Here is a 26302-nt window from a genome sequence, read left to right as displayed (position 1 = left end):
TCGCTCCTGTCCGGAGCAAAGCATGCAGAGGGGTGAGCACTGAGGCCAAGTCTGGAAGGAAGCGCCCATAATAGTTGAGCATGCCCAGGTATGCTCGGAGCTCACTGGCGTTCTGTGGCTTTGGGGCATCCTTGATTGCCTGTACTTTCTTTTCCAGGGGCTGTAGCCCCCTTGCTGAAATCTTATGGCCCAGATATTCCACTTCAGGGGCCATAAAAACGCATTTGGACCGTTTTAGTTGAAGCCCTGCTTCCTCTAGCCGAGACAACACTAGGTCCAGGGTGCGCAGGTGTTGGGCCTGGGTGACACCTGTCAAAAGTATGTGATCTAGGTACACAGCGACGTGGTCTATCCCTGCCAGCAAGCCTTCCATGGCCCTCAGAAAAATGGCACATGCAGATGACACACCAAATGGAAGGCGCGTGTACTGGAACAAGCCGCGATGGGTATTTATCGTTACAAGTTTTCGCGAGTCTTCTGCTAAAACCAGCTGCTGGTATGCATGGGACATATCTAACTTGGAGAAGCAGACACCTCCAGCCAGCTTGGCGAATAGCTCGTCGATGCGTGGGAGTGCGTAGTGTTCTACTCGAGATGCCACGTTCACTGTCAGTTTATAGTCACCACAGATGCGGATGGAACCATCTCCCTTTAGAACTGGCACAATTGGAGCAGCCCACTCTGAGTAAGTCACAGGCTGGAGGATCCCTGATTCCACTAACCGAGTCAACTCTGTTTCGACTTTCTTTTGCAAGGCCAGTGGAACCGGCCGCGCTTTGCAGAAACGCAGTGGCACAGTGTCATCCACATTAATGGTTACTTTTGTTCCCTTTAACTCCCCTAGCTCATCTTCAAACACAGACTTGTGATCTTCAAGAACAGCTGCTAGGGAGCAATCAGACACCAGGAAGAGCCCGTCCAGCAGCGCAGGCCAGTCTAAGGGCAGAATTTTGATCCAGTCCCGCCCCAGCAAATTGGAGCCCTCACCAGCCACCACAAGTGCGCTAAGGTGGTAGGAGTTCCCTTTGTAAGACACCGTTACTTGAGTAGCCCCCTTCAATCTGATGTGCTGGCCGGTGTATGATCTGAGAGAAATGTGACATGGTTCCAAAACCAGCGAGGGTGTGTGTGTATGCAGCTGTGAAAACGTACTTTCTGACATGACAGTGCGGGACGCCCCGGTGTCAACCTCAAAACGTGTCTCCGTGCCATTGATGTTTAAATCCAGAATTATTTGGCTGGGTGCTTTCTCTGTCACGGCAAGGACATGTGCGAGGTCTTCTTCTACACTGTCATCCCGTACATCCGGGTGCTGCTCAGTGATTGCATTGGCCCCAGCCCGGCCAGGCATAGGGCTCTGGCTATCCCGTTCCTTTTTGCGACACCAGCGGGCGATGTGGCCCCGCTTACTGCAGTACCTGCTCCATTGTTCTGTGTTTGAGTCAAAAGCATCTATCCTTCCAAATGTCACCATGTCAAGCCAGGTGATTCACTCGTCCCAGAGTTGGAGTCCAACGAAAGCCAAATCCTCGTCCCAGAGGTTACGTCAGGCGATAATCCAAGTGTATCCTCGTCGCCAGTTTGTTGTAACTTAAGCTTCTCCACTTGTACTTCTTAATAAGATAACGGAGTCACGCACTTCGTTTCTAGCACGCGTGAACATGACGGTGCCTCTTTATTAAACAAACTCCCGGTTAACATCCATCAGGGGCAAAGTCCCCTCGGTCACACGCATGCGCATTGCGTGCCCCCAACTCTCACTCCTCACTAGACACACACACACACAACATTCAGCCATGGGGGGGAAAGCCCTAAAATAATCCACAGTTACAACAAGTCTCCCAGTAGGACTATGGAGTCTGTAGGCGGGACCCTTTCCAGAACACCGCCCACTCGCTCCAGGAAGGCCGAATACTTTGACCTGTTGTTTGGTGCATGCGCACAGACAACAGTCAAAGTTTTCCTCTCTGCGATTTTAATTCGCATTGAGGCAACCCTCTCGTCCACCGGGACAAACTCCAACTGCCTGGTCACCAGCCGGGGACTTATGAGTATCCCCACACCCGCCCGGCGCCTCTCACCCTGTGCAACCCCTGTGTGAGTAGGAGAGAGACCAACCCCTATCCAGGAGTTTGGTTCCAGAGCCGACACTGTGGGTGGAGGTGAGCCCAACTATATATAGTTGGTACCTCTCGTGCAGGAGGTTAAGTTCCGGCTCCTTCCCCCTCAGTGAGGTTACATTCCATGTACCAAGAGCTAGTTTCTGCTGCAGGGGCCTAGGCCACCTAGGGCCTCCCCGCAATCTCCCACTGCCAATATGGCACTGCACCGCTCCCCCATGCTGGACCTTGCGGGTGGTGGGCCCACATGGCCTCCCCACGTTGCCTCTTCGGGCTGAGCCCGGCCGGATTACGTGGGCTGCTCGGCCACCAGGCGCTTGCCGTGGAACACTACCCCCAGGCCTGGCTCCAGGGGTAGGTCCCGGTGACCCTTTCCCGGGCAGGGTACACGATTTTTTATGTACGATATGCATGGAGATAAACTTTGGATCGCCTTAGTCTGGGTCTTCACTCCAGACCTGTTCACCCTGGGAGACTCCCTACCAGGAGCATATTGCTCCCGACGACTTAGCTCTGAAGATCCCTAGACCACTCAAGCCCTGCCAAGCTGTATTTCAAATCCAGCACACTTCAGCTTTAGTTGTTCAGCATACAGCCTAAACACACCAACAAAAAATAAACAACTCCATATTCTTATATTCTTGACAGCCCAGAACTGTATTCTATCTCCATAGAAGAATCTGATAAACTAATAATTCCAATATTCAATAATATTGGTCAGTATAATTTAATCTAATTAACTCAAATGATTTGAATCTTTTTGAAATTAGAAAATTCGAATCTAAAACATACAATCATTTATGTTCAGTATTATCAAACAATATTATTAGACAATATTGTCAGGTTTTTTTGTGACCTACTTTGTGTTCCTCATATTAAATGTTAAGTTTGGTTACATTATACATATTTTTCTTTTTTTTCCATTATTCTGGGCATTGTGTTAAAATTTACCAGCTTAATAGTGTCTTTGCAGGCCCTTTACAGTGAACTTTTGTTGATGTGCTTTACTTTTTATGTTTGCCAATTGTGACATTTACCAGGAAGTGATACTTTTTCCTCTGAGTAATTCTTAGCATAGCAAAAAAAAATGTGCTTATTTAATTGGACTTATTCCAGTGATTTATGATATGCTGCCAGAGCATCATTATTATGTTTAATGACAATTTTATTTCTGTGAACAAAGAGATGATTTCCACTGGCACGCTGAATCCTGGCCTTCCACAGGCACTTTTTTTTAAGGATAAAAGAATTAATTTGTAATTACTGAGGGGGGATGATTGCTCTTTAGAGGATGATCTGTTTCCATAAATATATATGCTAATGAGGCTACGTCAATGCGATTACGCTAGCTTTAATACACCATGAGTTTGTCATTTGATTTCCTTCAGTTGTGGTGATGTATCCATGTGTGTCAAACTTTGTTTGATCTTTGTAGTTGTTACAGTGTCTAAAAAAACTCCTTTGATTAATGGGTACCATGTTTGATCAGGGCTAATTACATTGTATATTAATCCAGAGAAGCAACTTGTGTCTAGCTTGGTAGAAAAGCCGTCCTGAATCTCCTGAGATTTCACTTCAACTTCCTCCACAATTTCAATCTGGCACTGACCATATAATGGGCACTTTTTTTAGCTTGACCATTCAACATATTCTGGTAAGTCCAAGGACTGATATTTGAAATGGATGTGAACTTAACAAACAACACATAACATTGGAAACTCTGGAATAATGTAGACAGCTGCTTACTTTGAAGACAAAGTACTTTATTTTGCTTTTTTTCACAAACTTGTTCATTGATGGCACCTTTATGCATAAATTTTGTCTATTTGGTCCCTGCAAAAGGATCAAGGATCAAATATCAAAGATATAAAGAATGCGTATTTTACTGTCGGCTGTTTTATTCTTTTAGCTAATTTTTTTAAATTATACATTTTCTTTAGCAAAAAGCCCTTTTTTTTTGCAGTTGCTTGATACCTTGAGAAACTCCATTTAAATGTACACCCTCCACAAAATCTGTGTACCTCGACATAGCATTGTTTATTTTTTATTTATTTTATTTGATAATTTGTGTGACATGTAATGCACTCTGTGATTACCCCGACACTTTTTGTGATAAATTTTCTAATAAAGTGTGATTTAATGGAACACAGTTAGTGTGACGTTAATAAGATGAGTAAGTTTCTTTCTGAAAATGTGAGTGAACAAGTATAGTCACAATTTGAACATTCACTTGCACATACTCAAAACAGTAGCTAGCTTGTGTAGCTGAGTGACAGTTACATGTAATGCACCTGTGTTTTTCCACCTTCAGAAAAATACCACATGGACCTCCTCTTTATGTGGTTTTTGACACTGTATAACATGATTCTTTGTATACCAATGTAAACAATTTTGTTGCATAGTTAAAAGCAGTAGTAGCAGTTCTCTTGAAACATGAATTTTGTCTGTTGTCTGTTATTTTGTTTCAAAAAACTTAAACTTTAGACATCAAACATCTTAGCTCATCAACAAAATTTTGTGTTTCCACCATCATACTAGAAGACAAAATAAACACAGCTAACATTAATTTTTCTTTAGCACACAGTTATACTTTTGCCTTTTTTTTACACAATTTGTCTTAAGGTATTCTGCTTTCCTTTGTCTTTGCTCAATTCAATCTCATAGGCAGACACACACACAGAAAAAATGCACTCAAATACATAACGCACTACTCTTCATACCCAGTGGACATGCTGTGTGAGAGACAGTGTGTAATGTTGCTGTGAGCAGAGCGTATGCTTTGCTCATTTAAGCTGTGGCCGAAGGCCCGGAGGAAAGAGGAGAGAGGCAGGTGTGACAATAGCGTCAGCATCCTCGATTGATCCTCCCTTTTTCCCTTTATGAAATTGGCCACATAATCCATAAATGAAATGTAGTGAGCCAGTAAAAACTAAAGATGGTTTATCATTTATTTTTTCACAGCCATCACATAGCTCAATCACACATAGCAGTTTCTATAAAAATTTAAATTAGTCCCAGGACACTAATATAGCAGTGCCGTTTCTGCCTGGAATTAAACTTCTGATCTTCAGTGTGTAGGGCTGTAGTGTTTATCCACTGTATCCATTTCAGTGAAGAAAAGGATGGAAATGCCCACCACTCATGACTATACATGCACTAAGTGGTGCACCAAGTGTAATAGCACATTCAAATACTCAAGTAGGGGACTATTCTCTAACAGGTAATATTAAGCAAATATTAAACAAAAAAATTCCATAGACTGCTAAAAGGAGATTGTTAACCCAGATATGAGATAATCTATGGAATATTCATTGCATGATCCATGTTTCAGGTGTACATCAGGATTTTGGACAATGAGTGGAATGTGTATCGCCGCTATGCTGAGTTCAGAGTGCTACACAATCATCTCCGTGCCAGGTTCTCTCAAGTCGACACCTTTAACTTCCCTCCCAAAAAAGCCATTGGAAACAAGGTAAGAGCACCTGCTGCCTTTTGCTGCTTCTCATTATTAAGGCTTAGCTCTCTAGACACCAGCTGGGTTAGCACCTCTGTAGTTTCAATGGAGATCTGGACCTGGGTGGAATCTCACTGAATAATTTAGTGGAGTAAATTGTTTGAGGAAGGCCCTGGAGAAGCTGCATGAATATCTATTTGCTTCACTAGTGCAGAGGTTTTCACTCAAATACTTGGGGACCTCCCAGCAAATCCATATTTTTATGCTTTTCCAGCACCAAACAGGTAATCAAAGGCTGTAAAATACCCAATACCTGTGTGTTGAGAAATAGGATGAAACTAAGATGTTGGGATTGGATTTAAATGCCTGTGTTGTATGAGCATTATTAGCCATTAGCACTCAAGTGGATTATTTGTTCATCATTGAAAGGCATCAGAATTAACCTACACCAAGAGGTATCAAGAATCTCCTATTTTTGCTCTAATAGATTACATGTATATGAAGTAAGTAGCCTGAAACACCCTATGTAACTATTCAGACATAGGGTACATTCGATACTGACATGGGAAACAGTAATTGCATAGGGGCACTACTTTAACTAACCTAGGTTATGGAGATGACCACTTGAACCCACTGACAGTGCTGTGTAGGGGTGTAGCTTGGAATCAGTGACACTGCGTATCTAGTTTCCAATATTACTCTCTGAGTATCCCCTCCAGCCATTACTTTCCTCTCACCCGAACCTTTTCAGGTGTAATATTTTCCGTTTTTCATCTGCCAGGTGTCTCTGCTCTGTCAGGCTGCTGTGCAGAGTGTTGGAGGTAGATTGGTTTGGCAGGGGTAATCCAGCCCACTACTCCGCAGCATATCGAAGTCATCAGAAGAGCAGGGCCATACAGGCTAATGAGGCTAGCCCCTCTCGTCCCCCTCCCGGGTTTTCATTTCTCTTCTTGTTTTGTGGCTCACTTGAGCTGGCGGACGATAATTGGCCCATCGCTCCACTTCCTTTCCCCTGCCTGCAATTTTGAGCGGGTGCCAGGTGGGCCTGGCTCAACCCTTCAAAGGTAGATTTTTTAGAGCGTGAAAGACAGAGCTGATTCACAGGGACCCACGCACATAGTGCCAGCCTGCCTCCTACCTCAAGAACAGCCAATAAAAGGAGGTAATCAACCTGCGGGCAGGTGTGCTTAGAGCTTAGAGCTACCTTTAAATCCGTTCTAAAGAACGAGCTGCGCAACAAAATGAAGCCATGTACTTCTTTTAACATTAGCCCTCTGGTTCTTAGGGCATTTTCTGAGGGTGTTTGCATATACTTTCCTGATCAAAATCTTAAGACCAGTTAAAAAATTGCAAGAATTTGCATTTTGCACTATTAGATCCTAAGAAGGTTCTAAGTAGAGCTTCACAATGCTAAAAGAAAAATGTGTGCAAGAGACAAAAGATTTTGAGCAGGCAATTTATTGACATCTGCATTTACACTCAAACATGCTTTTTTCAGCTGATCAAAAGTTTAAGACCACAGCCTTTAAAAGCCAAAATCTGCACAAAAAGTTTGATTCCATGTCATTTTCTGTCAACTATTCACACTGTCAAGACCTCCTGATGGCAAAAGCAAAAAAGCTCACTGACCTTGAACGTGGTAGGATTGTTGAGCTGCATAAGCAAGGCCTCTTACAGCATGCCATCGCTGCTGAGGTTGGACGCAGTAAGGTAGTCATTTTGCATTTATTGAAAGATCCTAAGGGTTATGGAACAAAAAAGTTGAGTGGTAGACCCAAAAAAATTTCACCAGCGCTGAGCCACAGGATCCGTTTGGCTGTCCGTCAAGACACGGGATGATCTTCGACCCAAATGGCCATTACCGTTCCTGACTGCAGCTCAATAACCATCAGACGGCATCTGCGAGGGAAGGGCTTCAGAAACATAAAACATCTTCAAATGCCACGTCTCCTTCAACGCCACAAAATTGCCCATTTGGACTTTTTTAAGGGAGCACCAAACATGGGACATTGAAAGGTGGAAGAAAGTTTTATTCTCTGACGAGAAACAAATTAACCTTGACGGTCCTGATGACTTCCAACGTTACTTGAATGACAAGGAGATCCCACCTGAAATGTTTTCTATGCAGCACAATGGTGGGGGCACCATCATGATTTGGGGTGCTTTTTCCTTCAGTGGAACAATGGAGCTTCAGGTTGTGCAGGGGCGTCAAACAGCAGCTGGCTATGTGGAGATGTTGCAGCGGGCATCCTTCATGACTGAGGGCCCTCGTCTGTGTGGTAATGACTGGGTTTTTCAACAGGACAATGCTGCAGTTCACAATGCCCGCCTGACATAGGACTTCTTCCCGGAGAATAACGTCACTCTTTTGGACCATCCTACGTGTTCCCCTGATCTAAATACGATTGAGAACATTTGGGGATGGATGGCAAGGGAAGTTTACAAAAATGGACATCAGTTCCAGAGAGTGGATGCCTTTCGTGAAGCCATCTTCAACACTTGAAGCAATGTTTCCACTAGCCTCCTGGAAACTGGAAGCCTCCTGCTCAAAATCAGGAGTGTTTATCAGGAGTGTATTCTTGTTGTTTTTTTGGATTTTTCTCCAATTTTCTCCCCATTTAGCCGTCTGCAATTTCACCCACTAGTTCGGACTCCCTGTATCACACAATGGCACCAGCGCTAGGAGGGCAAAGGTTAGCACAGGTTTCCTATGAGAAGGTTTCTTATATTCCTTTTTCACAGGTTTCCTATTCCTTTTTTAACTGCTGCTCACACAATGTCACTGACAGCCGAAAGTGCTCGGAGGAAAGCGCCAACCGCCAAAGCTGTTACATCAGCTAACAGATGCCTTCGTTGACTAGCCCGGCAATGGATGGCTGTAGCATCACCGCTTGAACTTGCGATTTCCAGATGATAGGACCAACACTTAGAAGGCACTTGGTAGCCCAGATTTTTGTGTATTTTCTTAAATTCGCCAGTAAAAACACTTAATACCCACATATTGCATGTCATATCAAAATGTTCAGAACAGTCTCTACTCTCTCTATAAGGCCCTTTTCACCTGGAGTACTGTGTAGAGATAATTGAGCCCGAATTTTTTTTTTTTTAATTTTAGAAATTCTTAATATCGCTTGTGAAAACATAGCTTTACTCGTGTCGACAAATTGTTTTATTGCGTAAAATGTGGTTAACCAAATCTTAGGTTCACAAAAGTAATTAAATGTATGACTAAAATGGTAGAAAAATGATATTATCGTCACTGCATCTGTAGTGATAGCGAGTGTCCATTGGTCAGTTTCATGCAAAATATAGAGAAACACACAAATCCACCAATTACAGGTGAGAGGCAGATGAGACACAAAGATCCACCAGTTATACACAGTGAGAGGCGGATGACGTGTGACTCAACGTGAGTCATGTACAACAACTCACAATGTCATGGAATAGAAAGGCCACTCTACATATTCAGGAACGGTTTGAACCGTGTTTCCACACAGTATTATCACAAAGATATTAATAGAAACACAGAGAAACATCTAATTTGATGCAGTGGTGCATTTGTCAACCCCAGAGGGTATAAAATAGGTCCTTGGACTTGACTTTTGTAGCAGAGTAAAATTTTCCTGTTTTTTCCTTTAGGTTCATTTATTTAATGATGACATATTGCTATATAATGACCTCTGAGTGATGTACATGATCCATATAGTGGCTTATTTTTGCTAATGCAAAGAAAGCTCTCACTTACGCTAAGCAGAAAGCCTCACTGTTCTTGGCCTTTTATTGCAGAAGAGCTGCTACACTTTTGTCTCCAAAGTGTTCGCAGGAACTTTGACATGCAAATCTAACTGGAGTGTAGAAGCCCTGAGGGCTCTGTTAGAACAAGGAAGCAGGAGAGAAAGGAAGAGCACGAGAGAGAAGCAGAGGGAGACCCATTATCATGTAATAAGCACAGCAGCAGCAGTTTGCTGGCGACAAGGCTTTTTTTGTTGTTCATTATCGTTGAGACCACTGAGATTAGCTGTCATGTTGTTTTAATCCCATTATTGTTTTCTGTGATTGGCTTTTGTCATCAGCAGCGGTTTGTTAAATCCTTCTCCCCTAGGTAATGTGCTGTGCTGGACACACCTCTTCTTCAGATGATAGACTCTCTGTGGATAAGGGAGTTTGAACAGAGAAAAGATATGTTGTGTTTCTTGCAGAGATATAGATGAAGTTAGACTTATTTGTCCATTTGATATTGCAATGTCATCCCAAAGATGCTTGATAGGATTGAGCTCTGTTGACTGTGCAGGCTGCTGAAGCAATGAAAACTGCCTGTTGTTCCCTTAACTACTTGGTGAAAAGAAGTGCCTAGTGACGTGATGTTTTATCATGCTGTAGTGCAGATTAACTGTAGCCATGAAGGAATTAATTTAGTCAGCAACAATGTTCAGATAAGCTGGGCCCTTCAGATGTTCTTTGATTGGTAGGGGTCGCCATAGCGGATCATCTGCCTCCATCTTGCCCTATCCACTGCCTCCTCTACTTTTACACCAACCATCTCCATGTCCACCTTCACTACATCCATAAACCTTCTCTGAGGTCTACCTCTTCTCCTTCTACCCAGCAGCTCCATCTCCAACATTCTTTGACCAATATATCCACTATTCCTCCTCAACACATGTCCAAACCATCTGAACCTGGCCTCTCTGGATTTATCTCCAAACTGCTCCACCTTCACTGTCCCTCTGATCTGCTCATTTCTAACCTTGTCCATCCTTGTCACTCCCAACGAAAATCTCAGCATCTTCATCTCCGCCACCGCCAGCTCAGCCTCCTGTCTTTGAGACAGAGCCACAGTCTCCAAACCATACATCATAGCAGGATGCACTACTGTCTTGTAAACCTTCCCTTTCACTCTTGCTGCTATCCTTCTGTCACACATCAGCCCTGACACCCGTCTCCATCCACTCCATCCTGCCTGCACTCTCTTCTTCACCTCTTTTCTACACTGTCCATTGCTCTGGGTGGTTGACCCAAGATATTTGAAGTCATCCACCTTTACGCCCCCTACTCCTTGCATCTTCATCTTTCCACCTGCCTCCCTCTCATTCACACACATGTATTCCGTCTTGTCTCTACTGACCTTCATTCCTCTCCTCTCCAGTGCCAACCTCCACATCTCCAGATTCTCTTCCACCTGCTCTCTACTCTCACCACAGATTACAATGTCATCTGCAAACATCATGGTCCATGGAACCTCCTGCCTGGCCTCATCTGTCAACCTTTCCATCACCATTGCAAACAAGAAGGGGCTCAAAGCTGATCCCTGATGTAACCCTACCTTTACCATGAAACCATTTGTCACTCCAACTGCACACCTCACCACTGTCTCACTATCCTCACACATGTCCTGCACCACCCTAACATACTTTTCAGCTACACCTGATTTCCCCATACCACAGTTCCTCAGTACCACAGTTCCTCTCTTGGCACCCTATCATATGCCTTCTCTAGACCACAAAGACACAATGTAGCTCCTTCTGACCTTCTCTGTACTTCTCTACCAACACTCTCAATACAAAAATTGCATCTGTGGTACTCTTTCTTCTCTCCCTCTCTATCCTTTATCAGCCTAACCTACTGTACATCCTTTCCAGCTCTATCTCTCTGTTTAGCCAAACGATACAAGTTCTTTACTCCTTCTTTACTGTCCAGCCTCTCATACAGCTCATCATAGGCCTGAGCCTTTGCCTTTGCCACCATTCTTTTCGCTATGTGACTAGCCTCAAAGTACTCCTGCCTACTTCCTTCATCTCTCTGGTTATCCCACTTTTTCTTAGCTGCCTTCTTCTTCTGAATAGTCTCCTGGACTTCCTCATTCCACCACCAACTTTACTTATCTTCTTTCCTCTGACCAGACAAAACAACCAACACATTCTTGCCAGTTTCTCTCACCACCTTAGCTGTAGTTTCCCAGTCCTCAGGTAGCTCCTCACTGCCCCCAAGGGCCTGTTGCAATTTTTCCCTGAACTGCCTGCAACCATCCTCCTCCTTCAGCTTCCACCATCTAATCTTTGGCTCTGTCTTCCTCTTATTTGTTTCTAATCTCATTCTACAGACCATCACCCTATGCTGCCTTGCTACACTTTCCCCTGGTACCACTTTACAATCTCCAATCTCCTTTAGGTGGCATCCTGCTAAGGATATAATCCACCTGTGTGCACCTCCCTCCACTCTTGTATGTCACCCTGTGTTCTTCCCTCTTCTGAAAATACGTGTTCACCACAGCCATTTCCATTCTCTTTGCAAAATCTACAACCATCTGACCTTCCGCTTTTCTATCTTTCACACCATACATACCCAGCACCTCTTCATCCCCTCTGTTCCCTTCACCACCATGTCCATTGAAGTCTGCACCAATCACTAATCTCTCCTCTCTAGGGACACCATCTACCACTTCATCCATCTTACTCCAAAATTCCTCTTTCTCCTCTGACTGACAACCAACCTGTGGTGCATATGAACTGACCACATTAAAAATTACACCATCAACCTCCAACTTCAGGCTCATGATCCTGTCTGACACTCTCTTTACATCCAGAACACTTTTCCCAAGCTGTTCCTTTAGGATTATCCCTACTCCATTTCTCTTCCTCTCTACACCATGATAGAACAGTTTGAATCCACCTCTAATGGAATCCACCTCCTTCTCTCTCGCTGCCTTCTAACCCGCCTTCCTCCTCTCCTCTTTGATGGTCTTCGACCTACAGTAGTCCAATTTCCACCGGCACCCTGCTGGTCAACAGAACCAGAGGCAGTCGTTGTTAACCCGATCCGGTATGGCAATAATATTTGTGATCCGCATGATAGTTTTGGCACAAGTTTTACGCCAGATCCCCTTCCTGACGCAACCCTCACCATTTATGTGGGCTTGGGACTGGCACCAGAAGTACACAAAGTACACCCCTAATGGCTGGTTTATACACCTTCCTACCCCAACACAACCAAACAGGGTTTGTAGCAATTTGTGATCCTTCCATCAGCATGATGCCAAAGTAACCTGGCTTCATCCAACCAGGCAATTTCATCCACTCCTCAAAGGTCCAGTGTTGAATTCAGATGTGCTGTGCCTGGTTGTAGACTGGTTGTAGAGCTCCTCTGATGTACAAGCTGTTTGCATCCACAGGGTCACAGATCTCTGGCAGTTTTTAGTTTTCACACCATTTTTGGTCAGTTGGTCTGCTGTGAACAAGAGCATCTTGTGTGTGTGCTGTTAATGGACTGGCATTTCTGCCTCTATGAGTATATCATCATGTCTTAATCAGTAATCAGATGTGTCTCTCAGCATGATCGTTATGCCTGACTCCTCAATGTCAGGTATGATATCCTGTAATGATCAAGGAATGCAAACAGGTGCAAATGAGGAGCTTTTCTGGACCCTTTTGAATGTTTATACTACAGGGCTGTCACATATGATCATCTTCTGAAAGCATCATTGCCCTTCTCATCATGCAGCTCCAGACAGACCAACTAAAGTAATTACCACCCCAGACCTCACCTGTGCCAGATTAGAGTACACAGATGTGCTATACAGCTGTTTACTTAGTTTTTAGGCTTTTTTCTGCCATATTTCTCCAGTTTTGACATTCACATCATATTATAAAGCAGCAAAAGTAATACAACAACCTGTAATTGAGTTTTTCCTTGTTACCTATTTTCCCCCTTTGATCTCAATTTATTGCCTGTTGGCAGTGTTATAGGTCTTAAAAGTGCTCTGTAATTCTTAGTTACAGTCATATGCATACAGCTATTTCTGCAGATTGCTATGTAGTACAGAGGGGTCAGTATGGCTTGATTTGGTGCACGTTAAAAGAAAAAACAAGTGTTGCATTCTCATTCTCACAGTGCAAGGTTTAATGCATTGCACAATGTATGATTTTATTTACAAGTTAATAAAAAACCTCAGTGTAGTACACATGACACTTTTCAGAGTTAACATGCTGCTGGAGATCCCTGCACAGCTCAGGGAAGGTAGAGGAAATCCTACTGCACTCAGTTCTTGTAAATGAGCTGGAGAAGCTGTGTGTTTTGGGGCTGTTCCTTGAATAGTATCTTCTATGAGGGAATCTGTGACCCGCTGCTGCTGGTCTCCTTGCGTCCCACACCCCCATTCCCCCATCTGTTCAGGGCATGTCAGGCCCCTCTAGGTACAGCTGTTCTGACAGCTCCTCAGCAGCTGATTTGTCAGGGCCTGGGCCCAGCTAAACGCACTAAACATTCTCTGTCAAATTCACCCCAACTACAGCCAAGCCCAGCCAGCCATGCTGAGAATGATGACAGCAAAGCTGTCTCCTCTCTCAGTCAAACTGTCACCGCCTCGGCTTCTCACCCTCCAGTTCTTTACAGCTCAGGAGATTCTTCTTGGGGCCGAATTTACAGTCACTGTTTTAAGCCTCTGCCTCCTCCATCTTACTGGAGGACTTTGAAATGGGGAGTAAATTGTAGGGGTTCTGTTTTAGACACTGACTGAGAAACAGTAGAGAGCAGTATTTCAGCAAATGTAGCTAACAAGTGTTGGAAGCTTACTACATCAATTAGCACTATGCAAATTGCACACCTACAACATCTCACACTTTCCTCAAACTAAGTAAAGTGGTTAAGTAATTAAGTAATTGCTTGTGGTTTCTGACACTGTGTAATGGACAAAAGTACATTGTTTTTGCCTGGATTTTGCCAGTTTTTTGTCTCTACTTGTGTCTGTTTTGCTAATTAGTTTGAGTAATTTCTTTTTCCAAACATCTGTGCAAATATCCTGCCAAAATTGAAAATGAAATGAAATACCTACATTTGAAATAAAATGTTTCACATGAGCACGAGTCATTTGTGACAAAATAAAAATTAATTTTAACAGCTATTTATCATTTCATTTTAGTCGATTATCTTGGTATGCTATTTGTCATGACTCAGATCTGGTGAAACTGAATATCAGACCAAACAGCCTCAGAGAAAAGGTATCAGACCAAATGCAAGCCTGCGTATATAACTTAGAAAATGATTGTGTATCTCGATATAAATGCCACCATATCTGAGACATGACGTTGGTTTTTCTCAAGACTCGAAGTCATTTAGCTTGAGGAATGATGGTGATTCTGATGCGGACGGCTGAGGAAGTCCTAAAATGTACCCCATAGCCCTGTGTGGTGCTAATTAACATATATTTGCATGTTGGTCAAGTATGAAAAGGAAAACGCAAAGTGGCAAATGAAAAGTAAACCTCCAGCAGGTGGTGTTCGTTTGCATTTGCCTTTTCGTTCCGACAGTTAAAGCGCGTCCATGAAGAAAACTGAATTACAAACTGTCACTTTGCTGTTGATTTATCCATTTTGCATTTTCATTTTAGTTTTGTAAGATATGCAGCCGATTGCTATGAAAAAGATGGCAAAAAGAGGTTTGCATTTACATTTTATTTGTTTTAATTTTACCTACATTGGCCTTTGTAGGAAGCAAACCTTGGACAATAAACATGTCTTGGCTCACTGACAATATTTAAAGAAATCTTTGTCAGCTTTTCTCTGAAATTTCACCTTTAAATTTGGGCCAACATCCAAGCCCTTACCTCCCCAGCAGTGGAGTTTTTTCTCCAGGTTGCTGAACTCTCTTTGTCTAAATAAGCACCTTTTTGTTTCTCTGAATGACAGGGTGCATGCATCTGTATTCCTGCAGTACGTGAGCTTGGTATGTCTCCAGACTGAGAGGCTGACAGAAGGCTGTGATTTGGGAAAGCAGTCTTAGCCCAGGTTATGTGTATGGTGTTTCTACAGACATAATGGCTGGCTGGTAAACAGTGGTTTGAACACCCTGTGCCTGTTCTCCACTGATAGCAGCTGAGTCGAATGGGACCATGCTAATCTACACACCTGTTTATTTCACTGATACTTCAACAGAAGCAACAGACTCCAAGGGCACACTAAATCTGAACATATACCATACTCATTCTATTCACTTTGGCTCCTGTGTAATGGAGGGCTATTCTGTATGTATTGCTAAATTACCACTTCAGCCACTGTCCTTGATGCTCTGAAGTTAAAATGCAGTTGTAGATTATAAAGTAGATTATAAAGTAGATTATAGACTGTTTATGCTTTACTGTTATTTTCTCTTTTTTGCTTAATGCCGGTGCTTCTGGCTTCTTTTGACCCCCTGAATTTGACCATGCTCAGCTTTTAGCAGTGAGCAATACACCTTCGTTTGTCCTGAGCTTACTTCATGTAGTCAGTTATTTATCTTCTTCAGCATGCTGGACACATGGAGAGGGGAACGATTCTGGTTTTGGAATCCAGCAGTGTGCCACCACAAGTCAGAGCAGAGCTGGAGCTGGAGCCAGACTGCACATACTGTATATGGAGCCAAACTGTTCCATGCATCCATTCCTGTCTCCATAAAACTGCTGGTCTGGAAGCAGTCGTCTGATGATGTAAAGGGTCTTGGGGATGGGATAATGCCATTGTGTTATTTACAGCCGTTGATTTGTTCAAACACAAGGATGTTCATAAGTGTATGTGTTACCAGAGCTCTTTGGGTCAATGATTAGGTCAATGATTGACTTTGTTGTCATTTCATCTGACTTGGGACCATATGTTCTGGACACTCTGTTGAAGAGAAGTGCTGAGCTGTCAACAGATCACCATTTGGTGGTGAGTTGGATCAGATGGCAGGGAAGACTGAAGGTCAGACCTGGTAGGCCCAAGCAAATAGTGAGGGTGTGCAGGGAATGACTGTCAGAGGCCCCTGTTTGGAATGAACTCCCAACTCCGGGAGAGCTTTACTCATGTTCTGGAGGAGGTAGGGGACTTGGAGTCTGAACGGACCCTGTTCAAAATCTCCATTGTGGAAGCTGCGAGGCGTAGCTGTGGCCAAAAGCTTGTGGGTGCCTGTCAGGGCAGTAACCCAAGAACCCACTGGTCGACGCTGGTGGTCAAGCTGAAGAAAGAGGCCTTTAGGGACCGGATATCCCGAAGGACTCCTGACTCAGCAGATAGGTACCGACAGGCAAAAAAGGTGCCTGCGACAACGGTGACAGAAGCAAAATCAAGGGAGTGGGAGGACTTTGGTGAAGCCATGGAAAAAGACTTTTAGTCGGCCTTGAGGAGGTTCTGGACAACTGTCTGGTGACTCAGGAGCGGTCGAGTTTGCTTTGCTCAAGCTGTATTTGGCAGGGGTGGTGAAACTCTGACTTCAAATGAGGATATTGTCAGTCGTGGAAGGAGCACTTTGAGGAACTCCTTAATACAGGATGCATGCCTCCCTTATGGGAGTCAGGGCCAGAGGCTTCTGGCATGTCGAGCTCCATTTTCCTGGTGGAGGTCACTGATGTAATTGGTAAGCTCTTCAGTGGCAAGGCACCGGGGGTGGAAGAGATTCATCCGTAGATGGTTAAGGCTCTGGATTGTGTACTTGTATAAAGTTCATATAATAGCATTAAGTTGGACTCTTTCAGTGTTAGCGTTGGACTGTCAGGGTTGTGCCCTGTCTCCACTCCTGTTTGTGATATTCATGGACAAGGTGTCAATGCGTAGCCGGGGTCAGGAGGACATTATGTGTGGAGGTCGGAGGGTGGCGTCTCTGCTGTTTGCAGACGATGTTATTCTTTTGGCTGGATCACATGAATGCCTCCAGCGGCTCACTGGAGCAGTTTGCATCTGAATGTGAAGCGGTTGGTATGCGGATCAGCACCTCCAACTCCGTGGTCTTAGCCTGGAAAACAATGGCATTCCCACTCCAGGTAAGAGGAAGGACTTGCCCCAGGTGGAGGAGTTTAAGTATCTCGGGTTCTTGTTCACGAGTGATGGGAAGAAGGATCGTGCGATCGGCAGACTAGGACAGGCGGCAGCAGTAATGTGGTCTCTGTACCGGAGAGTAGTGGTGAAGGGGAAACAGAGAAACTCTCTGTTTACTGATCGGTCTATATCCTGACCCTCACCTATGGTCATGAGCTGACAGTAATGACCAAAAATGAGATCACGATTACAAGCGGCGGAAATGAGCTTTCTTCACAGGGGTCATCTGGAAGAAGCTCGGAGTAGAGCCGCTACTCCTCCGCATTGAAAGGAGCCAGCTGAGGTGGTTTGGGCATCTGATCAAGATGCCCCCTGGACGCCTCCCGGTGGGGTGTACCAGATACAATCTACCGGGACAGGACCCCGGGGTCGTCCTAGGGTCCTCTGGGGGATTATATCTCCAAACTGGCCTGGGAGTGCCTTGGGGTCCCTGGGAATGAGCTGGAGGAAGTTGCGGGGAACAGTTTATTCTTTGCTCACCCAACGGCTACTGCAATCCTATCTGGACTAATCGGTTAATGATGATGATGATGATAGCATTAACAGCGGTAAATATGGAAAATAGATGCATCTTAGATGTACTTAGCTGATGTCACATCTGTGAACATATTTACATATGATCTCTTAATTATAAAATTATAATTTTAAAGTTTTAAAAAGTAATTTTTGGGAGAGACCACGTGACCGATTTCCTGGGATGGCAGCACGCAGCTAGAGCTCTCGCACCTTTCCCCATTTTCTGTTCTTATTTGACGTTTTGACGAGTCTTTTTGCTGGTGACAGGATGGCTGAGATGTCTACCGCAAAATCAAGACCAATTCCCTCTCCAGTTGTCTCCCCAATCAAGAAAAAACAAAGGCAAAGTGACTCACCCGAATTGGCTAAAATGCTAGCTGAGTGGTTGGAAAAACAGGCCAGTTTACTCCAGTCGCAGATTGAGGTACCAGCGGAAAGGCTCAGCTCTCCATGATTCGGGATGAATTTTCAGCTCAGATGAAACCAGTGTTGGCATTTATATTGAGGGTGGACTCTGTGTTAGGCTAACAGAGCGAGCAGAAAAGTTTGCTGAATTAACATACTTCACTTCTCGAGGCCATGGAGAAGAAGCTGGCTGACCTAGAGGACCGCTCCCGCCGCAACAACGTTCACCTGGTGGGTCTCCCCGAGGGAAACGAAGGTAGCGACCCCACTGGCTTTATTCAAAAGGCTATCAAAGAGTGGTTTCCAGCACTGGTTACCGCCGAGATGGAAGTGGAAAGAGCTCACAGCGTCTATAGAAGTCAGAATGACTCGCGCAACTCTGCGCGTCTTCATTTTCAGACTCCTGCGGTACCAGGACAGGCAGCATCTCCTGAAGGCAAGCAGGGCCAGCGGTCCCATCTCCCATTCGGGTGCTAATCTTCGATTCTTCGTTGATTATAGCTCCTTCACTTCTAAGAGAAGAATGGCTTTTCTTCCACTTCAGAAGTCTCTCTGAGCAGAGGGTATTGAAAGCTTTTTGCTTTATCCAGCTCAGCTGAAAGTCACCATCTCAGGTGCTGTGCACATTTTTTCTTCGCCCCAAGAAGCAGAGGAGCAGCTGCAGTTTCTGTCTAGGAACAACGTCAGCCCTATGTAACTCCTAAGTTTTCTGACACTTTTTGGTTTTGAAATTTTATAAGTTTGATTCTTGGGGAGAGACCCTGTTTTTTTATTTATTTATTTTATTATTCCCCATTGTATGTTTTGATATTCAATATAAGGGTGATATTTCTGTAATATCAGGGGTGCGGTGCGACTTCTCGCTGCCAGGCTTAAGCCGGCTAACGTGTCTCGGCTCATCTATATGTTGGGTCTGGAGCCGGGGAGAAAAAAGCTCTCCCTTGGGTTCTCCCCGTTCCAGAGGGGTTTGTTAAAAACTGTTCTAATATGGGATTTATGGTTTTATGGCACCCAGGGTTGTTTGTTTTCCGGCCAGTTCCTTTTGGTGTTTAAGACAACATCTCATTTATTTACTAGTAATCTCCCAAGCATTACAGTTATATTTTCTATTTTTCCTAGTTTATTTCGTCTTGTTCATCCTAGTTTTTATAATCACTTATGTCTGTAGTAACAGTATTGTCCTGGAATGTACGGGGTCTGAATTTGCCTTCAAAGAGAGTCTCCTGCCTAGAGATTTTGCGTAGGAAAAGAATAGATATCGCTCTACTACAAGAATCCCACCTTTTACACACCAATGCGGCTAGAATGTCAAATAAATATTTTAAGGTGGCAGCACATTCCTCTGCTAAGAAAAAACATAACGGCACATTAATTATCTTACGTAGGAAATTGAATATATCAATCCCTCACACAGGCGCTGACGTATCTGGTCGAATTTCTCACATTACGGTGATTATTGGTGGTAAAAAACTCACTTTTGTTTCAGTTTATGCTCCAGCTGTGTTTGACTCTGAGTTTTTTGTAGCTCTATCTAAATATCTCTCTAAATTCGATTCTCTGTTACTCATTGGTGCAGATATGAATGCCGTTCCTAATAACTCGTTGATCGCTCGAACGCAAATAACTCTGATATACAAATTAAATCCACCCTTGCTTCCACGAACTTATCTCCGATTTCACTTTGATCGAAGTATGGTGCGCCCTAAATCCATTCTCCAGAGAATATACTTATTTCTCTGCCAGACATAAATCATTCTCCAGAATTTATGTTCTTTTGACATCTTCCTCTCTGCTACAAATGACACATTCAGCTGATATTTGTCCGCTCTCATTGTCGGATCACCATCCTAACATTGCAAAGATAACATTTTTCAAATTGTCACAGCGTGCAACCAAATGGCGTTTTAACACTACATTATTGCAAAACACGAAATTTATATCTGATTTTTGTGCCTCGTTCAAGGAATTTACATATTTTAACTATGGTTCTGTTCAAAATGATCAATTTCTATGGGGAGTGATTAAGGGCTTTATTAGGGGTTATTCTACTTCTTTTGCTTCTCACCTAAATAAAACAAAATTGTCTAAATTTAATCACCTAGAATTTAAAATATTTACACTCTCATTCTTTACAACATAATTTTGATAAATCAGTTGCAACTGAATTTGAACTGGCTAAAAAAGAGCTTAATTCAGTTCTTAAACGACACTCTGTATTTTTAATTCATAGAACAAGACAATATTATTATTTTCACAGTAGCTGACCAAGCCATTTACTTGCTCTAAAACTACGTAGTAGTGAAAGTTTTTCGGACATCCATACTTTACAATCTCCACAGGGTGACCTCATCACAGATTCTTCCGAAATTAATCTTATCTTCCAACAGTTTTATAAAGAACTGTACCATTCCCAACCTGGCCCATATCACGATAATCACACATTATTTCTTAGGGATTTAAATTTGCCCTCTTTATCCACAGAAGAAGCGGAAACCCTAGGCCAACCACTTACATTGGACGAAATAAAAACTACATTACAAGCCATGAAAAAATCAAAAGCTCCTGGACTTGATGGGATCCCCCCAGAATTTTACCTAACCCTTTTCCCACAAATTGGTCCATTTCTATTAGACATGTTTAATTAGTCAATTGAATTGGGTTCTTTTCATAGGGATGCAAATATAGCTGTGATTTCTCTTCTCCTTAAACCTGATCTGACTTTACCTACTAGTTATCATCCTCTATCACTAATTGGAGCTGACATTAAACTTTTTTGGAAAATATTAGCTGGCAGACTGGAAGCTTATATGTCTAAATTAATACATTGTGACCAAACAGGATTCATTAAATATCTCGTTTCTCTTCAGATAATGTACGACGATTGCTTCACGTGCTGGATCATACTCCCAACTCAGTAACACTACTGTACTGGGAGTGGGAGTTCGCGGGAGGTGTACACAATCACCCCCATTCTTGATTTTATACTGTAATGTATGTTATTGCTTATAGGTGGAAAATAATGAAAATAAATAAGTAATTGATAAAAAAAGTCATTTTTGACCATTTCAATTGTTCCTTTAATTTTTTTTTTACAGTTATAAACATCAGCTGGTCTTTTCAAATTCTGTAAAAAAAAAAAAAATAATAATAAAATGACAAGGTTTTGTTTCAAAAGTTTCAGAAGCAATATTTATAAAAAAAAATACAAATTGTATGTGGCCTTCAGGGGAAGATACTGTATATAAATACACTATATTGCCAAAAGTATCCACTCATCAATTTAAATCATTGAATTCAGGTGTTCCAATCACCACAGGTGTATAAAACCAAGGTGGCCACAGGTGTATAAAACTAAGCGCCTAGGCATGCAAACTGCTTCTACAAACATTTGTGAAAGAATGGGTTGCTCTCAGGAGCTCAGTGTATTCCAGCATGGTACTGTGATAGGATGCCACCTGTGCAACAAGTCCAGTCGTGAAATATCCTCGCTACTAAATATTCCACAGTCAACTGTCAGTGGTATTATAACAAAGTGGAAGCAATTGGGAATGACAGCAATTCAGCCACAAAGTGGTAGGCCACTTTGGTGGTGTAAAATGACAAAGCAGGGTCAGTGGATGCTGAGGCACATAGTGTGTAGAGGTCACCAACTTTCTGCAGAGTCAGACCTCCAAACTTAATGTGATCTTCAGATTAGCTCAAGAACAGTGCCTAGAGAGCTTTATGGAATGGGTTTCCATGGCCAAGCATCCAAGCCTTACATCGCCAAGCAAAATGCACAGTGTCGAATGCAATGGTGTAAAGCATCGCCACTGGACTCCAGAGTAATGGAGATGTGAGGAATCAGCTTCTCCATCTGCAAATCCAATGGATGAGTCTGGGTTTGGTGGTTGTTAGGAGAACAATACTTGTCTGACTGCATTGTGCCAAGTGTAAAGTTTGGTGGAGGGGGGATTATGCTGTGGGGTTGTTTTTCAGGAGTTGGGTTCGGCCTCTTAGTTCCAGTGAAAGGAACTCTTAATACTTCAGCAGACCAAGAGATTTGAGACAAATCATGCTCCCAACTTGAGTGAGCAGTTTGTGGATGGCCTCTTGCTGTTCCAACATGACCCTCACTCCAGTGCACAAAGCAAGGTCCAGTCATGGACCATATGAGTGTCTGACCTCACAAATGCGCTTCTGGGTGAATGTTCAAAAATTCCCATAAACATACTCGTAAACCTTGTGGAAAGCTTTGCCAGAAGAGTTGAAGCTGTTATAGCTAGAAAGGGTGGGCCAACATCATATTAAACACTACGGATTAAGAATGGGATGTCACTCAAGTTCATATGCGTGTCAAGGCAGACGGGCGAACACTTTTGGCAATACAGTGTATTTGCTGGTTTCCAGAACTGCACCATCTCTGGCACTTTGTCAGTGGAAAAGGGGTAAGAGATTCAAAGCCGATTAGAATGCATTCTCTGCTACGTTGCTCTTTTAGGATGACATATACACTCAGACAGCCAATTTGCTGTCATTGCTTTTTGCAAGATGCTTCTCTGACTGAACCGTTTAGTATGTCCGTGCCACGTCTTACCAGTTTCAGACACTTGTCCCCGTTCGTCTACAACAACATGGCAGTCCCTCTTCTGTCCAGTCACTCTTTCAATTGGTGAATTATTTAATGACTTAAGCAGAACAAGGTGCATTAGGTGGTCTGTTTCTTCACATCAAGTCACTCACTGTTTATGTCCAAGAGCTCCAAAACCTGCTTTACGGTCCATATTGCCATGGTCATTATGGTCCATTATGGGGCACACTGCCTTCTTCATGTAATATTAACACTACAGTACTGAAATAAAAGGTTGAAGGAAGCATTTGAAGAGAAGACAGCAGAGCTGGGTGTTGTGTCTCTCTAGGCTTTTCAAGCAGCTTTAATTGAACACAGCATTATCGTTGCATTAAAGATGATGCCCCCAGGTGGGCCTTTGCTTATTATTCCTTGTTTCCCAAGCCTGCATTCCCAAGTCAAAGTGAATAAATTATGACTGCCATATATTGTATGCATATGCAACATGCATGCATATGTAATGTGTTTTTCCACCCTCTTCTAACATGAAAAAGGTATGCAAGCTGCATGTCATAGTTTAATGGCTTGCTTTAAGGGGCTTTTTGACATTACCTAAGCTTTTGAGTGTGTCTTTTGAGGCAGCAGTGCACACGCTCTGATGCTAAAGTGGCTGGATGTGTACACCATAAAAAGTGGCTCAACAGATCTATTTAACAAAAATACTTCATGTACTTCATGTCATACAAGCAATTTCACTAGTTTTTCTTCATCTCAAAACAAAATACTTTGACTGAGCAGTTCTTTCAATCAGAGTATTTTTTTTTTAGTTGAATAAAACTAGTTCAATTGCTCGTTACCACATGAAGTAATTTTTCAAGTAGATCTGACAGGCCAATTTTTTACAGTGAAAGAATGCCTTTGACTGATGCCAGATATAGAGCCTATATATTTAAACAAAGATGTCAGGGAATGCTTCATTAATCAAATACTGGAATTCCCTTTGTACCATAAAACAGGCAAGAAATACCAGAATCGATTATTAATATTTTAATAGTCTTGAATAATATTCTGCAATTCTGAAATTATTTATCAGTACATATCTGTGGGACTTTCACATTTATGGCACTTAGCACATACTCTGACATCCTGTAAAATTGTATTTAAGAACTTTACAGCATAGCAGAATGACAGCTTAATAGCTTGTGTCTTGCTCGTTGTAACTGTTTCATATTCATTTTTCATGATTAAACAATTATCAAAGGACCTATCCCAGAATGCATTTAACAGTTTTGCCCCTCTGAGCTAAGCTCTTTGCTAGCTCATAAGCTGGAGTGAATGCTTTCAAATGGTCTGCACAGTGAAACAAGCTGTTCTGTCTGAAGCCTGAGACTGACCTGAGGTCACTGGATATTATGTTTACGAACATTAAGCTGACCCATACACGCCCTGGTTAACCCCTCTGTTCCTCTTCATTCAGTTACCAGTAGCTTGACCCAGATTCCTTCTGCTTATTCCTTTTTCATTAGCATTTTACTGGGGGAAGTCATGGTGTGCTCCGTTCTGACATACTGGAGCTGAATTACTTACCCCCTCTCTTGTTTAGTTTTGGACAGTATGCCTCTTTTATTAAAAAAAAAAAAAAAAAAGGCCTGCCACGTGTGCCTTTATATACATCTCACATAGTGCTGGACAGTTATTGTCTATACCCATATTATATGGGTCATATACAGGCCATATACAGTGATGCTGGTGCACTTTAATTATTGCTTTGCAGTTTGACATTATTTTTAGTGGTATTTTTGATTGTCATGATGCAGTACCCATAAAATAATGGTGTTCCTTTTTCCAAATACTTTGTTAATGGCTTTGTTTTTTATTCTATTTGATGTGCTTGACAAACAGTATCCATGACCTGACAGTTAACTGCAATGAATGTCATTTGCTGGGTGCTTCTAATTGTTGTCAAAAAACATTTCAGAATGCCTATGCAACTAATGCTAGATATCTTTTTAGCATTTAAAATTCTATGTAAGATTGCTTTTAGTATCCTTTTAAGAGAACAATCCAATCTAAACAATTTATCTCAAGGGTATAAGACATTTTTCTTAGTAGTCAGGAAGCATGAGTTTATTAGCTTTTGGAATGCAAACTTTTTAACTGTATCAAATCCTAAGGTCATTAACTTTCTTAATAAAATCTTAATTATCCTGATACAGTAATACTGTGCTAAATTTCTGATGCAGTTTTTATATCGCCCAGCATTAGTCCCTTTGTACTAAATAATTTTAGACTTTTCAAACAATAAAATTCATATCTAAACAAAGTTATATGAGAAGTTTCCATTTTTGTTCCAAACATAGTACTGAGACAGCATTGGTTTGTGTTATCAATTACCTCAGGCTCAGCGCTGATGCACAAAATCCTTCTATTCTAGTCTTATCAGATCTTAGTGCAGCTTGTGGTACAGTTGATCAAAAGATTCTAATTCATCTTCTTGAATACTGGGTATGCCTCTCAGGCACAGTTTTAGAATGGTTTAAATCATATTTAGTTAATAGACAGTTCATGGTTTCACTGGGAAATCAATCATCAAAAGAGCGACGCAGAGAAACTTGTTCATGCATTTGTTTCAAGAAAAGTTCTAAACTGTAATACTCTAAGAAATCTATACATCCTTTAAAACATAAATGTGACAGCACGTACTTTAACAAAAACAAAGAGAGATGATGTTCCAAAAACTGTGAAAAAACTGCACTGGCTACCTGTTTCTTTCAGGATAGATTTTTTTTCTAGTTTTAAGACTAGGTTTAAATTATCTAGTGCCTGCTTACATCACAGAATGTCTGTCTGTTTGTGTTCCAGCACATGATCTTATATATACTGGTCTTCTGCAAATACCTTCCATAAAATGGAACTTAATTACACCTTTTATTAGATGGTCAAGCTCTTTCTTAAAAGTGCACACTTTTAAGAAACATTTAAAAATGTATCTCTTTAACGTAGCATTTAATTAAAACTCTGTTCCTTGTTATTTATCTTTAATTTGATCTTTTTCATTTTCTTATATGATTTTAAATTAGTACTTATAATTTCTTTTATTACTTTTAAGCTTTATCATCTGTCTGTAAAGCATTTTAAGCTACCACCAGCATGAAAAATGCTATGTAATACAGGTGTTGATGATGATGATTATTATTATTATTATAATTATTAGTCACACTATGTGTTTATTCAGTGATGGAGTTTTTCAGAATGGTGTCAGTTAATTGAAGCAGTCACAATAGCTTTTAATAAAAGCCTTAACTGGCACTAACCCCAGTCATTGATTGTTCAACCTTAGAATTCAGATCTGAACACGTGTGCTTTGAGTTAGGGATGTACAATACATCAGCAACTGATGAATGGGTAAGCCAAACAATTATTATCCATCAAATATTAG

At 42.2% G+C, this 26302-nt stretch overlaps 1 protein-coding gene across 2 annotated transcripts in view; it reads left to right on the top strand.

Annotated features, from left to right (window-relative positions):
• The window catches only part of snx29 (sorting nexin 29), a 185348-nt gene that overhangs the window by 136845 nt on the left and 22201 nt on the right, over positions 1–26302 (top strand). For both annotated transcript variants that reach the window (XM_017705474.2, XM_017705476.2), the window contains one exon: positions 5452–5592. In XM_017705474.2, coding sequence (XP_017560963.1) covers positions 5452–5592 — 141 coding nt within the window. The remainder of the gene's footprint in view (positions 1–5451; positions 5593–26302) is intronic.

The sequence above is a fragment of the Pygocentrus nattereri genome, chromosome 13 (genome assembly GCF_015220715.1).
Source record: "Pygocentrus nattereri isolate fPygNat1 chromosome 13, fPygNat1.pri, whole genome shotgun sequence".
NCBI lineage: Eukaryota > Metazoa > Chordata > Actinopteri > Characiformes > Serrasalmidae > Pygocentrus > Pygocentrus nattereri.
The sequence above is the reverse complement of the archived record's forward strand: the minus strand, read 5'-3'. Positions and strand labels throughout refer to the sequence as shown.